Source organism: Emiliania huxleyi (assembly GCF_000372725.1).
Source record: "Emiliania huxleyi CCMP1516 chromosome Unknown EMIHUscaffold_203, whole genome shotgun sequence".
Lineage (NCBI taxonomy): Eukaryota > Haptophyta > Isochrysidales > Noelaerhabdaceae > Emiliania > Emiliania huxleyi.
The window spans coordinates 103636-116085 of NW_005200571.1; the positions used below are offsets into that span (position 1 = coordinate 103636).

At 68.2% G+C, this 12450-nt stretch overlaps 4 protein-coding genes across 4 annotated transcripts; 3 read left to right on the forward strand and 1 right to left on the reverse strand.

The window, feature by feature from the left end:
* Window positions 1-340: 340 nt before the first annotated feature.
* EMIHUDRAFT_456874 (hypothetical protein) lies at window positions 341-2374 on the reverse strand (the record flags this gene model as incomplete). The annotated part of the gene is made up of 5 exons (XM_005781340.1): window positions 1835-2374; window positions 1476-1551; window positions 962-1127; window positions 682-760; window positions 341-485 (listed from the first exon to the last, which is right to left on the reverse strand). Coding segments are annotated over exons 1-5 (969 nt in total), but the record flags the coding sequence as incomplete, so codon positions are not given.
* A 2936-nt stretch (window positions 2375-5310) lies between these two features.
* EMIHUDRAFT_234328 (hypothetical protein) lies at window positions 5311-7013 on the forward strand (the record flags this gene model as incomplete). Its single annotated transcript, XM_005781341.1, has 4 exons — window positions 5311-5331; window positions 6265-6560; window positions 6614-6851; window positions 6939-7013. 4 exons carry the CDS (start codon window positions 5311-5313, stop codon window positions 7011-7013), a joined length of 630 nt encoding a protein of 209 aa, XP_005781398.1.
* Window positions 7014-8120: 1107 nt separating this feature from the next.
* EMIHUDRAFT_234330 (hypothetical protein) lies at window positions 8121-9840 on the forward strand (the record flags this gene model as incomplete). Its single annotated transcript, XM_005781342.1, has 5 exons — window positions 8121-8593; window positions 8671-8761; window positions 9240-9371; window positions 9561-9594; window positions 9665-9840. 5 exons carry the CDS (start codon window positions 8121-8123, stop codon window positions 9838-9840), a joined length of 906 nt encoding a protein of 301 aa, XP_005781399.1.
* Window positions 9841-10488: 648 nt separating this feature from the next.
* On the forward strand, window positions 10489-12272 carry EMIHUDRAFT_456875 (hypothetical protein; the record flags this gene model as incomplete). Its single annotated transcript, XM_005781343.1, has 7 exons — window positions 10489-10512; window positions 10587-11096; window positions 11240-11286; window positions 11475-11553; window positions 11828-11918; window positions 12078-12133; window positions 12201-12272. The coding sequence occupies 7 exons, from the start codon at window positions 10489-10491 to the stop codon at window positions 12270-12272; spliced, it is 879 nt and encodes a 292-aa protein (XP_005781400.1).
* Window positions 12273-12450: the final 178 nt, after the last annotated feature.

Here is a 12450-nt window from a genome sequence, read left to right on the forward strand (position 1 = left end):
ACGATATCTTGGGGCTACCCCTGCGCCTGCTCTGCCTCTCGGAGGATGGATGCACCGGCCGGGCCTCCGCCACTCGTCCCTGCCGCCGCCGGTGGGTGGAGGAGCCCGCTGCCGTTGCTTCCGCCCTCGCCGCCGCCGCCGCCGCCGCCGCTCGGCGTGAAGGCCGGAGGTGGCGGAAGCAGCTCCTCCGCCCGGGGAGCTCCGCGCAGAGACAGCGCGCGGGGAGAGCGCTCGGCGGCCCGTGGCGAAACGGCGCTCGTGCTCCTCGCCTCCCTCTCAGCCCCCGCCTCCCCGCCGCCGCCGCCGCTGCCGTTGCCGCCCTTGGCCGCCGGCGGCTCGCCGCCGCTCGCGCCCCCCTGCTTTTGCTTTTGCTTCTGCTCGAGCGCCTCCTTCTCCTTCTCGCGCTTCTTCGCCTCGGCGTGTCGCTGCTGCTGCTGCTGGAAGCGCTCCGCGAGCGCCATCTGTTGCTTGTGGTACCGCTGGACCTACCAGGGCATGGGCGTGGGCTTGTCATGGGCGCGCCTCACCCGCCTGCAGCGTGCGGCGCCTCGCTCCGCCCAGAGACTCTGAGAGTGGCGTGGGCGCGCCCACCGTGTGTCACACGCAGCTATAGTGTGTCACATGCATGTATGACGTCTCGCAGGACTCGCAGTGAGATGTGGCATGTCTTTGCTCGACCACCTTCGCAAGCGTCGAGAAGTGCGTCATCCCGTCGGGAGACACGTAGGCGGTGCTGCGCCCGCGCACCTCCACCGTCCACCTGCACACACACAGGGGGGGGGGGACGACGCTGAGGTCTCCGCGGCAATACCGGTGGTCCGCGGCATCGGCGGCGGGCGTCAACACTCACGCGGGAGATATGGGGAGATATGAGGAGATATGGCGGGCGTCAACACTCACCCGGGAGATATGGGGAGATATGAGGAGATATGGGGAGATATGGGGAGATGTCAACACGCACCCGGGAGGCAGCGAGGCGGGCGTCTCGTTCGCTGTCTTCTTCTTCTCCTCCTTGCCGCCGCCCGCCGCGCCGTCGCCGCCCTCACCCTCGCCGCCACCGCCGCCGCCCCCCCCACCGCCGCCACCGCCGCCACCGCCACCACCCCCGCCGCCGCCGCCGCCGCCGCCGCCGCCGCCGCCGCCGCCCTTGGCCTTCTTCGGCGGGTGTCTGGGCGCAGCCGGCGGCGGCGCAGCGGCGGGCAGCGGATCTGGCGGAGCCGGTGGCGGCGGCTCCTGTCGCGGCTCGCCCTCCTCGGCAGCGCCGGAGCCGGAGCTGGCGGCGGCGCCTCCGCCCGTGCTGTGCCGCGCGACGGCTAGGAGCTGCTTCTTGCGCGCGCCCGGCGGCGGCGCCTCTGGCCGCGCCACCTTTGCAGGAGGAGGAGGCGGCGGCGGCGGCGGCTCCGGCTCGTCTCTGGCTGGCTCCGCGGGACGCTTGAGCGACGCCGCTCCCATCCCGCTGCTTGCCGGCCCGCCTCCGCCGCCGCCGCCACTCGGCGTGCCTGGCGTCGTGGGCGGCCGCTCCCCTCGCTCCTTGGGTGCGGGGGGCATCGCCTGCCGTCGGCACCGGTGCGTGTGAGGCGTGGGTGTCAGGCGTGCGCTTGAGGCGTGGGAGAGAGGCGTGGGGGAGAGAGCGGGGGAGGGAGAGGGAGGGAGAGAGAGGAGAGGGCGTGGGGTGTGTGTGTCCTGCGGTGGGAGCGGAGGCGGCCGGGGGCTGGACAAGGTGGGGCTGGACGAGGAGGGGCGAGGAGGAGGGGCGAGGAGGAGGGGCGAGGAGGAGGGGCGGAGGAGGGGCGGAGGAGGGGCGGAGGAGGGGCGGAGGAGGGCCCCCCCTCGCCTCTCCCGTCCCGCGCGGCATCATCATCGTGCGGAGGTCGTTCCAAGAGACGTCCTCGGTGTCCCCGTCGTCGTACTGGAGGCGGAAGCCGGTCTGCTGGTCGAACTCGATGACGGTGCCGAGGAAGGTGCCGTGCCCCTTGAACTGCTTGAACACCACCTCGCCCAGGATCTCGGACGGCTTGCGCACCGGCGGGACCGCCCTGTCGAGCTCATTCAGCCGGCCCGTCACCATCCGCGTCAGCTCGGAGCTCTGCGTCTCGAGCTCGGCGGCGCTCATCGCAGCGAGGCTCTCGAGCCATCCGCTGTCCGACCCGGCGAGCAGCGCGCCGCACCGCACCTGCAGCGGCAGCAGCAGCCGAGCGACACTCGGCAGGTCGTCGCACACACTGAGCTGCCCTTGCCAGCGGCTGCCGCACGAGTAGTCGAGGCGGGCCTCGATGCTCCTCAGCCGCTCTGCGCAGCCGCGTGCGAACTGACTCGCCTCAACCCGGCCGCCCTGCATCCCGGAGAGGTCCACGGCCTGGCGCCGCGGGGGCGCTGCTCTCACCTCAAAAAAAGAATTCGCGCTACGTTTCTTTCTTTTTCTTATGTCCGTTTGATTATTTATTTATCGCGCCCCTTTCCTCTCCCGCCATCGGCGTCACTGAGGGCCTGAGGTGCCTCACCTGCGTGCTCATACACATATAGAGGGGCTACCTTGTTGTCGCTGCGTTTGCACTCCGCCCCGTGGCAATCACTGCGCGCCCAGTCGCCGCGGCGCCTCCGGCCGCCCCCCCGCTGAGCCGCCGGGCGCCACGCGGAAGCAGTGCGCCGCCGCCGCCACCGGCCGCCCTCTCCACCCCCACCGCCTCGCGTCTGCGCCGGGGGGCGGCGGCACGTTGAGGCCCGGGTAGTCGACCTGCGGCACGCTCGCGTCCTCGGCCTCCGCCTCTCCCGCCGCGGGCGCAGCCTCTCTGTGCAGCAGCAGCGGCGGGGGTGCAGGCTCCTCGCCTCCGCTCGCGGCGGCCGCGGCGGCGGCGGCGGCCGCGGCGGCGGCGGTGCCGAGGTAGGCGGGCGGGAAGCCCATCCGTTGCATGCGGGGGAGGTACGGCGGCGGGTCGAGGGCCCCCATCCCGAGCTGCTCCCGCAGCCCGGCCGAGAGCGCTCCCGGCCGGCCCGCCGCCGTCGGCTTGTCAAAGTATCGGCCTTGGAAGGCGGGAGGGCGGCGCTGGCCCGCGGGCCGCTGCGGAGGCGGCGCCGCGGCCGGGTTGCGAGGCAGCGGGCAGTCGCGCGCGAGGTGGCCCTCGGCGCGGCAGTTGTAGCACGCCGTCGCGCTGAGCGGCGGAGGCAGCGGCAGCGGCGTCTGCATCAGCAGCGTGTAGCTAGGCCACTCAGAGGCGGAGGCGGCGGCCGCCGACTCGGCGCCGGCGGCGTCGATGCAGTACGCCTGGCAGTAGTGGACGGGCGGCGGCGGGCCCACCTCCTCCGCCCCGGCGGCGCCTGCCTCTGCGCGCCTCGCCACCATGCTCCGCAATATCTTCTCGAGCGCGCGCCGGTCGGACGCGTCCGCAGCGCCCCACGCTATGCTCGCCAGGCGCTCGGCCTGCAGCGCAGGTGGCAGGCGCAGCTCCACCTCGGTCGCCGGCGGCGGCGCGGCGGAGGCGGGGGCCGGGGCGGACGCGGGGGCGGCGGGGGCGGCGGAGGTGGCGGCGGCGGCGCTGCCGCCGTTCGGCAATGCTGTTTTGGCGGACGCGGCGGCGGCCTCGGCGCCAATGGAGCCAGCAAAGAGCGAGTCGACGTCGTCGCCGTCAAACATGTGTTTTAGGCGAGCGGCGGCGCCAGGCGTGGGCGAGGTGGAGGGCGGAGGAGGCGGTGGGCCGGGGGGTGAGTCCTCGGTAAGCGCAGGTTAGGTAGGGCGCGGGTTAGCGCGGGTTGTGCTCACTAACCCGGCACGCGTTAGCACGGGTCAGAACGGGTTATCATAACCCGACGCTAACCCGACGCGGCGGCTAACCCGACGCTAACCCGGCACTAACCCGTGCGGCTGGGGGGCATACGTCAGCAGGGGTTTGCGCCGGGTTAGGGGTGGGTTAGGGCCGGGTTAGAGCTGGTTGGCGAGATGAAACGGCTGCTGCGGCGGGCACTTCTGTTAACATATTCTGCCTTAACAGGTCGGCATGGTCTTCTGGTAACAGGCATGTTGTTGGTAACTTGATCGAATGTCGCCGAGGTCGCGGACGAGCACTCGGTGTACATCGAAAGCCTGGGCGGCCGGTACGTCTGGGACGAGGCTCGCTCGTGCTGGAAGCGGGTCGTCTACGTCGACTAGAGCACGTCCCTCCTCACTGCTCCGTGCACGCCTGACGCCCAGTCGACACACCTCCCGGTTCGCCCATGGCCTCCGCTGCAGTGGCAGTGCGGGCTGCAGGGGGCCCGGCCCTCAACGTGTGCCAGTGATGGCCCTAGGGAGGAGGAGTGAGTGCGCTGAGGGCGGTACATTATAGATCCTGTGGCATGAGACTGTCCCGCTCGCCATGCGCCCGCGGCTGTGGTGTGGCGAGTGAGTGAACGCACGAGAGAGGGGCGGTACGAGCCGTAGAGCTCTAACCCAAACCTAACCCGAGACTAACCCGAGACTAACCCGGCGCTAACCCGCGCTGCTCGGGGGCATACGTTAGGACGGGTTAGTGCCGGGTTAGCGTCGGGTTAGCGTCGGGTTATTGGAACCCGTTCTGACCCGTGCTAACCCGTGCCGGGTTAGTGTGGCTTAACCCGGTGGAACCCACGCTAACCCGCGCTTACCGAAGGACTCACGGGGGGGGGGGGGGGGCGGCGGCGTGTTGAGCGGCGGCGGCGGCGGTGTGGTGGAGGTGGAGGGCGGCGGCGGCGTGAGCGGCGGCGGCGGCGGTGTGGGCGAGGTGGAGGGCGGCGGAGTCGTGGGCGAGGTGGAGGGCGGCGGTGGCGTGAGCAGCGGCGGCGGTGGTGTGGTGGAGGTGGAGGGCGGCGGCGGCGTGAGCGGCGGCGGCGGCGGTGTGGGCGAGGTGGAGGGCGGCGGTGAAGACACACCGCGATCGGGTCCGCTCGAGGCTCTCCGCCTGGCGAGACATCGGCGCGAGCCGGCAGACGCTGCGCTGGCTCGGCGAGGGCGTGCGCGTGCCGTGGAACGAGAGGGGACCACCTCTCCCGTTCCACCACGGCGTGGGCAGCTTCTCGCCGGACGAGCGAGCGTGGCTGACGCAGGAACGCGATCGCTGTGAACGAGCACCTGGAGAAGCGCAGCTGCAAGTTCGAGTCGCTGGCGACGCTACGGCGGCTCGCGAGGCGGCACGACTTCATGTTCTCGCTCCACCTGACCGACGCCTACCACCACATCGGCGTGCAGCGAGGAGCTCGACGCCGCTCCTGGCAGGCGAGGCAGGGATCTCGGCGACGATGGAGAGCGGGCGGACGATGTCGTGGGCGACGCCCGTCCGCAGCTGACACGTCGTGGTGACGATGATGGCGAGGAGCATCACGGTGGAGAGGAGCGGTCCCGGCGCTGCTTGGGCTCGCCCGAGTTTCCGGTATAGGCACGGCGCGGCATGGGCATGGGGTTTTTTGTTGTATCAGGGCTTGGAGGTGGACCTCGCAGCACAATTTCTCGCTCTGGCCGGGCGATGAGCGGCGCCCTCATCCCACCAACAGCGCTCGCCGACCTGGCTCGGGGCGACCTGGCCTCGCTGCGCGCCGTCCTCTCCGGTCGGCGGACGCGCGGCACGCTCGACGCGCGGCACGACACCGACACGCGAGACACGCTGCTCACCTGGGCCGCTCGTTACGGGCAGGCCGAGGCGGTGCGGCTACTGCTCGACAGCGGCGCGAGCGTCGGGGCGACGAATGGTGACGACCGGTCTGCGCTGTTCATCGCGTGCCTGCAGGGCCATGGCCAGTGCGTCCGGCTGCTTCTCGAGGCGTGCGCGGCGACCGACCAGGCCGATGAGGACGGCGTCACGCCGCTGTCCATCGCGTGCGAGCATGGACACCTCGAGATCGCGCGGCTGCTCCTCGAGGCTGGCGCGGCGGTCAGCCAGGCCGAGGTGAACGGCGCCACGCCGCTGTCCTTGGCGTGCCAGGAGGGCCACCTCAAGATCGCTCGGCTGCTTCTCGAGGCCAGCGCAGCGATCGACCAGGCTGATGAGGAAGGCGCCACGCCTCTGCACGCCGCGTGCCAGGAGGGCCACGTCGAGGTCGCCAAGCTCCTCTCCTCCTACGGCGCCTCCCGCCTGAGGAGAGGAGCTCGGGCCTTCGGCACGCCCGAGGAGATTGCAAACCGCCGCGGCCACGCCGACCTTGCCGCCTGGCTGGTCGCCAGCCGCGGCTGGACGCCGCTCCAGCATCTCGAGGCGTGCCCCAAGACGAGCGGCCGAATGCGTGAGCGCTGTCCTCACGCCCCCTGCCCCTCTTCCGCAGACGCTCACCTTCGAGCGGGCGCGGGCGCTGCTGCGCGGCGGCGCCGACCTTTCAGCCGGCGTTGAACGCGGCGAGCCTTCGGCCCTCGAGCGGGCGCGCGTCCTCTGCTCGTGGAGCGAGTCGGATCCGACCGCTGCGGCAGTCGGTTCCACTGTCGCGATCCACTCTCTCGTCTCGCGGCCCTCGATGAACGGCAAGGTCGGCGTCGTCGTCTCCGCGGACGCTTCGACGGGACGCTTCGGCGTGCGCGTGGCGGGCGAGGCCAAGGCATTCGCACTGAGGCGCGCAATGCAATGGTCTCTCCCGGACCCGCTGATCCTCTCTTTGACACACCTCTGCCCTCCCTCAGGCCGGCCAACCTGCAGCCAGCGGCCGAGGCGGTGGAGGTGGGCAGGCTGGTCCTCAAGGCGGCGGAGTGGTCGCCGCAATCGCACGAGCTCTTCCCGGTGGCGGCTCGCAAGCGGGCGGTCGAGGTGATGCGGCTGGGCTACCTGATCGCTTGGGACGAGGAGCGCTTCGAGGGCCGCGAAGGAGCGGCTCCGGAGCTGGCGGACATCTGGCGCGGCTTTGTGCTGCCAAGGGTGGCGGTGCGATGACTGCGACGAATATTGACGTTTGTGTACCTTAATGCTTTTGTGTGGGGCACGCCAACGGCCCAACGCAAACCCCGCCAGGCTTTCTCCCATGCATTTAGAGTGTATTTTGTGCCCATCACCAAACCAAAATGCATTTTAAAGAAAAAGATCTAGGTTTATTTTGGAAATGCGCATTGGCTAGCCCATTATCGAGCAGCCCAACGGCGTTACGGCATAGCGCTACGTCAGCCCAACAAACCCGTTCACCCACGCCACTTCTGACGGCGAGAGATCCGCGCCTGCCGCGTCGAGCAAGTCGAAGACGGAACGCGTCACGCGCCGCACCTCTCGGCCTGTAAGAGCGACGCCTCGAATCGGCGCGCCTCGGCAGCGGCCGCTTTGAGCTGCTGCGGGTCGCCCGACTGTATGGAGCGGACGGCTTGGTAGACGAAAATCTTGAGCTTGGTCGAGTCGGTGACGCTCAGTGCGTTGGCCATCCGGCCCGCTACCTCTTCGACGGTGGCGAGGGGCGGCACGCAGACCAGGTTGCACGGCGCGTCGCTTACGCTCGCCTCCGCCGTCGCGGCTTTGAACGCGCGGGCGGCGGCGACGAAGCGGTCCGCAGGCACCGACAGAAAGGCATCGAGGCCTACGGGCTCGGCGCTCTCGGCTCGGCTCGGTGTGAACACCGCTGCGTCAGGCCGAGCCTGACGCCCTGGCCGGCTCGCCTGTGTCGATGGTCTTCATGATCTCTTTGGGGTCTGCGTGGTCCGGGGAGAGACACGGCGACACGGCGACGGAGCAGGGGCGGGGGAGTGGGGACGGCAGGTCGCCCAGAGGGTCCCGGAACAGGTATTGGTAGGTTTCGCGCTAGTAGTCATTAGTGAACAGACCCCTTCCTTATTTATCCGGGCCCTACCTCAAGAGGTAGGTAGGTAGGTAGAAAGGTGAAGAACAGCCAGGCTCGGACTGGACACCAACGCGGTATGGGTGGACGCTGGACAGATGATGACGACACGCACGAGCGACACACAGACACAAACAGGCTCACAAGACACACAGCCATCTGGCTGCCACACACCCTGAGTCGGCGTACACATAACTCAGGGCCACATCCTCCCTGTCGCCCCCCCCAGCACTCCACGGTGCCAAGGGCACAAACAAGGGCACAACTCAAACAACAGACGACAGGAAGTGACATGTGAGGCTAGAGCAGCTTGCTCCCCGAAGCCTGATTTGATAAAGAAAACAATAACGAATTCGGGCCGCCGATTTTGACCGATGGCATGCAGCTCGGACTCCAAATCATTGCTCGCCGTGCTCACCTTCAGCGTCTCATCGTCGGGACTTCTCCTCGTCAACAAGCTCTGCCTCAAGGAGGTGGCACTGCCTTCGTTTCTCGCCGTGCTTCAGTTCATCGCCTCGGTGCTTTGCGCAGTTGGCATGTCGGCCGCGGGCGCGGCGGACCTTGACCCGCTGGAGTGGCCGCGCGTGCGAATATACTTATTCTACATCGCGCTCTTTGCCACCGCCATCTACTCCAATCTGCAGGCGCTCACACACTCCAACGTGGAGACGCTCATCGTCTTCCGCGCGTGCGGGCCGCTGCTTGTCAGCGTGCTGGAGTGGCGTCTCCTCGGCCGCGCGCTGCCGTCGCGGTGGTCGGCCGTCGCGCTCTCCGGCATCTTTGCCTGCGCGGCTGGCTACGTGGCCTCTGACAACGCATTCGCCATGCACGGACTTCGTGCGTATACGTGGTGCGATTTGCTTCGGCTCCCTCCACCTCCCTCCACCGGCCCGCGCTCGCTGAGGCCTCCGCCCGCTGCTGCAGGTGCGGCGTGTACTTCGTGTCCATATGCCTGAGCGACACGTGCGGCAAGCAGATCATCTCCGGCCTTCGGTGGCGTACGATGTGGGGGCCGGTGAGCCAACGCACACGCAAGCCTTCTCTGCCTACACCAGCCCTGCTCGCCACGCCCGGCATAGCATCCGGAAGGTGTCACTGGCACTTTTCCTGTTGTGATCACAGCATGCGAGGTGCCGAGCACGCCAACCCGCTCTGCCCCTCCGCTCTGCGATCCTCTCACACTTTCGGCTCGGCCCTGTCTCCTCTCTCGCAGGTGCTCTACACCAACCTTCTCGCCTCGCCTGTCATGCTCGCTCTCGGCGTTGCCGGCGGCGAGGCGCCCTCCGCCCTGCGTAGCTGAGATTGCCCGAGATTGCACGAGATTGCCCGAGATTGCCCGAGATTGCCCGAGGCACCCTTCGCCATGCGACGCGGCGCCGCGGTGCAGAGTGTCTGCCGGCCGGGGTCCACGCGTGGCGGTGTGAGCTCACACCGCCTCCCCGCCTCGCCGCCCAATCTCGGGCAATCTCGGGTGATCTCGGGCAATCTCGCAGGTGCCCCGCCTCGCCGCGGCGGCGTGGCGGCCTCGCGGCGTCGCGCTCTATGCGCTCTCGTGCCTCTTTGGCATCGCAATCTCGTTCACCGGCTGGAGGTGCCGCGCCCTCGTCTCCGCGACTTGCTACACGGTGCGACTTGCTGCGTCGCAGAGGAGGTGGCATCGCGCCTCACCTCGCCTCACCTCGCCTCGTCTCGGCGAAGGTGCTCGGCGTCGCAAACAAGATGCTGACCGTGCTCGTCAATGTCGTGTTTGGGCCGAGCACGCGCCGGCCTGCAGCCACTCCACCCTCCCACCGCGACAGCTGCTTGCTTCTCAGGTCGCCATCTGGGAGCACCACGCGACGCCGGAAGGTTTTTTTTCCTTTTTTCCCCCCCCCCCCCCCCCTTCAGTCCCTTCAGTCCCTCCCCCCCCGTGTGGCAGGCATCGCTTGCCTGGCTGGCTGCCTCCTCTGCGCCGCCGCGTACCGCCCCGCCCCGATGCGGCGGAGCGAGGACCAGCTCGCGCGCGGGAGAGGCGACGCCGAGGCGCCGAGGGACGACGACGGGAGCAGTGAGTCGGAGGCGTTTCTGGCCGCCCGCGAGAAGTCGGCAGATTGATTCATCGATTACTTAATCAACCAATCAATTAGGCGCTGCTTGCCGCCCGCGAGAAGTCGAGTGCGCAGCACGCCGCTGCCCAGGCCCGCATGGCGTTGGCGAGCGAGGGGCGACGCAGCAACTACCCGACCAGGCTCTAGTGGTACCAGACCGACGCGACGCCGCGTCCCGCCCCCGCGACTCTCGTCCGCCTTGCCGCTGCCCCCGATAGCGCCGGACCGATGAGCCATGGCACGCACTCTTCTGGCTCTCTCGTGCGATGCCGGAGCCTTGCTGCAGAGAGATTGGTTGTTGTAAGGCTTTTGCGGGATGTGGCGAACCGCCGCCCTCTGTCGCATGTTTCTACAGTTAGCTTCAACCTTCAAGCCGAACCTGGGGGACGGCCTTTTCTTGCACTAGCTCAAACAAACAAACAATGCTCAATGGGCAAACCAGTTAAAAATAAAGAAAGAAAACTCAGCGCAAGGGCAAACGCGGGAGAGTCGTTTTTCTTCTCTGAGGAAGCCGTCGCCCGCGCCTGTCGCGTGAATCGTGTCGTGCGACCGCCTTTTGTGGTAAAATTCTTCTTAGTGTTAGTGCCAGTGTCGTGCGAGCTTGTGGCAAAATTCTTCTCGGACGGCGTCCTTCAGTTTGAGTCGGCCCTTTTAAATGTCCGCCGTGTACGATACCCTCGTCGAGGAGCACCGCCCTCCACGACTAGCAGTACCGGCTCTTCGCAATCGCCACCACGCCGACTCTCGCCGTAGGCTGTGATCCGGCCGCCGCGCGCAGAGTACGAGCCCGAGGCGCTCGGGCCGGCAGAGTTTTCCTACGCCGGTGTGAGCGTCGTGCGGCACGACGTCGAGCTCGTGAACAAGCGGGGACTGCGCCTCTGCGCCTCGCTTTGGCAGCGGCGCGACGCGGTCGGTACACACGGGTGGCCCGCCTGTGTCTACCTCCACGGCAACGCAAGTTGTCGCACGGAGGCGACTCTGGTGGCGAGCGAGGTGCTGCAGCGCGGCGCGGCGCTGTTCGCGTTTGACTTTGCAGGCTGCGGCCTCTCGGACGGCGACTACATCACGCTCGGCCACTTCGAGAAGGACGACGTCGAAGCTGCCGTCACGTGGCTCCGCACCGTCGCGGGCGCGGGGGCCGTCGCGCTCTGGGGGCGCAGCATGGGCGCGACGTCTGCGCTGCTGCACGCGGCGAGGGACGGCTCGCTCGCCGGGCTGATCTGCGACTCGCCCTTCTCGAGCGTCGAGGCTGTCTCCCTTGAGGTGGTCGCGCGCGCACACACTCACTCACTCACTCACTCACTCACACACACATACACACACACAAACACACACACGCACACACACACACACACGCACCGCACCGGGCCTTGCACCTTCAATGCTGTGGGGCGCCTATCTTTTAGACGTGGCGCCGCGAGCGGAGGGCCATCCTCCCCTCGCCCCTCCTTAGGTGGTCAGCGAGGGGCCGGGCGGGATGGCTCGATGGCTCGCAGAGCTAGAAGCGGGAAAGACGCACTCACAGACATGCACATGCACATGCACATGCTGTGCATGTGCATGTGCTCCAAAACTAGCACTGCATTCGTGCCCCTCGACTTCCCCGCCCCCCTGAGGTTGGCGCAACAATGCATCGTGCAGGCTCGCGAAGCTCGCCCTCGCCGCCGTCGCGCACTTCGTGCACAAGCGCACCGGGTTCGATATGTACAAGTGCCGCCCTGTGGACGCCGCCAAGGCTTGCACACGCACGCTCGGGGGGACAGACATTCTTGAGACTCCCGTGGGCCCTGTGTCGTGCACGAGAGAGATCGGCACAGGCACACGCCAACACACTCAAACCGCTCACCCACGCGCACCGGGCCTCGCCACTTTGAATGTGCCGTGCGGCTCCTGTCGTCAATAGTCGTGGAGACGCGAGGGACTAGCCTGGCCCTTGCCCTACAGTATACCACCTTGTGTGTGTGTGTGGAGAAGTGTACCTCCCCTTATTTTAGGCCTGCACGGCGCCGCTCCTCATCGCGACGGCCACCGCGGACACCGTCGTCCGGCCTCACCATTCGGAGGCCATCTACGCCGCCTACGCCGGTGCGGCTCAGAGCACACTCCCCCCCACTCCACTTCGCACACGCTCGCGTGTGCCAGACCACTCCTCCACGCGCCTCCTCTCCGTCGACGAGCCCTCTCACAACCACGCCGCATAGAATACGCCGGTGCCCCCCCCCCCCACCCCCCCGTTTACCCAAGCGCACCGGGGCTTGCACTTTGAAAGCCGTGGGGCTCCTGGCTTTGGACGAAGAGGGGTGGGCGGCCCTTGCCCCCCCACCCAATGTGTGTGGGTGTGGAAAAATGTCCCTGACCGTACCTCAGGGTCGCCGGGAGCTTGTCGCGCCCCACTCGGAAAAGGGCGAGCTCTTCACCGCCATCGACCGGATCTCGTAAAACCTGCCGCCGGGGGGGAAAAACGGCCGCGCGCTCTTTTCCCAAAGCAAAGGCGGCGGCCGCAGCCGCCGCAGCTGCCGCCGCCGCGGCCGCCGCCGCTGCCGCCGTTGCCAAGGCCGCCGTTGCCAAGGCCGCAAACTGCCCAAGGGCCTGCGGAAGAACCCCCCCAACATCCACA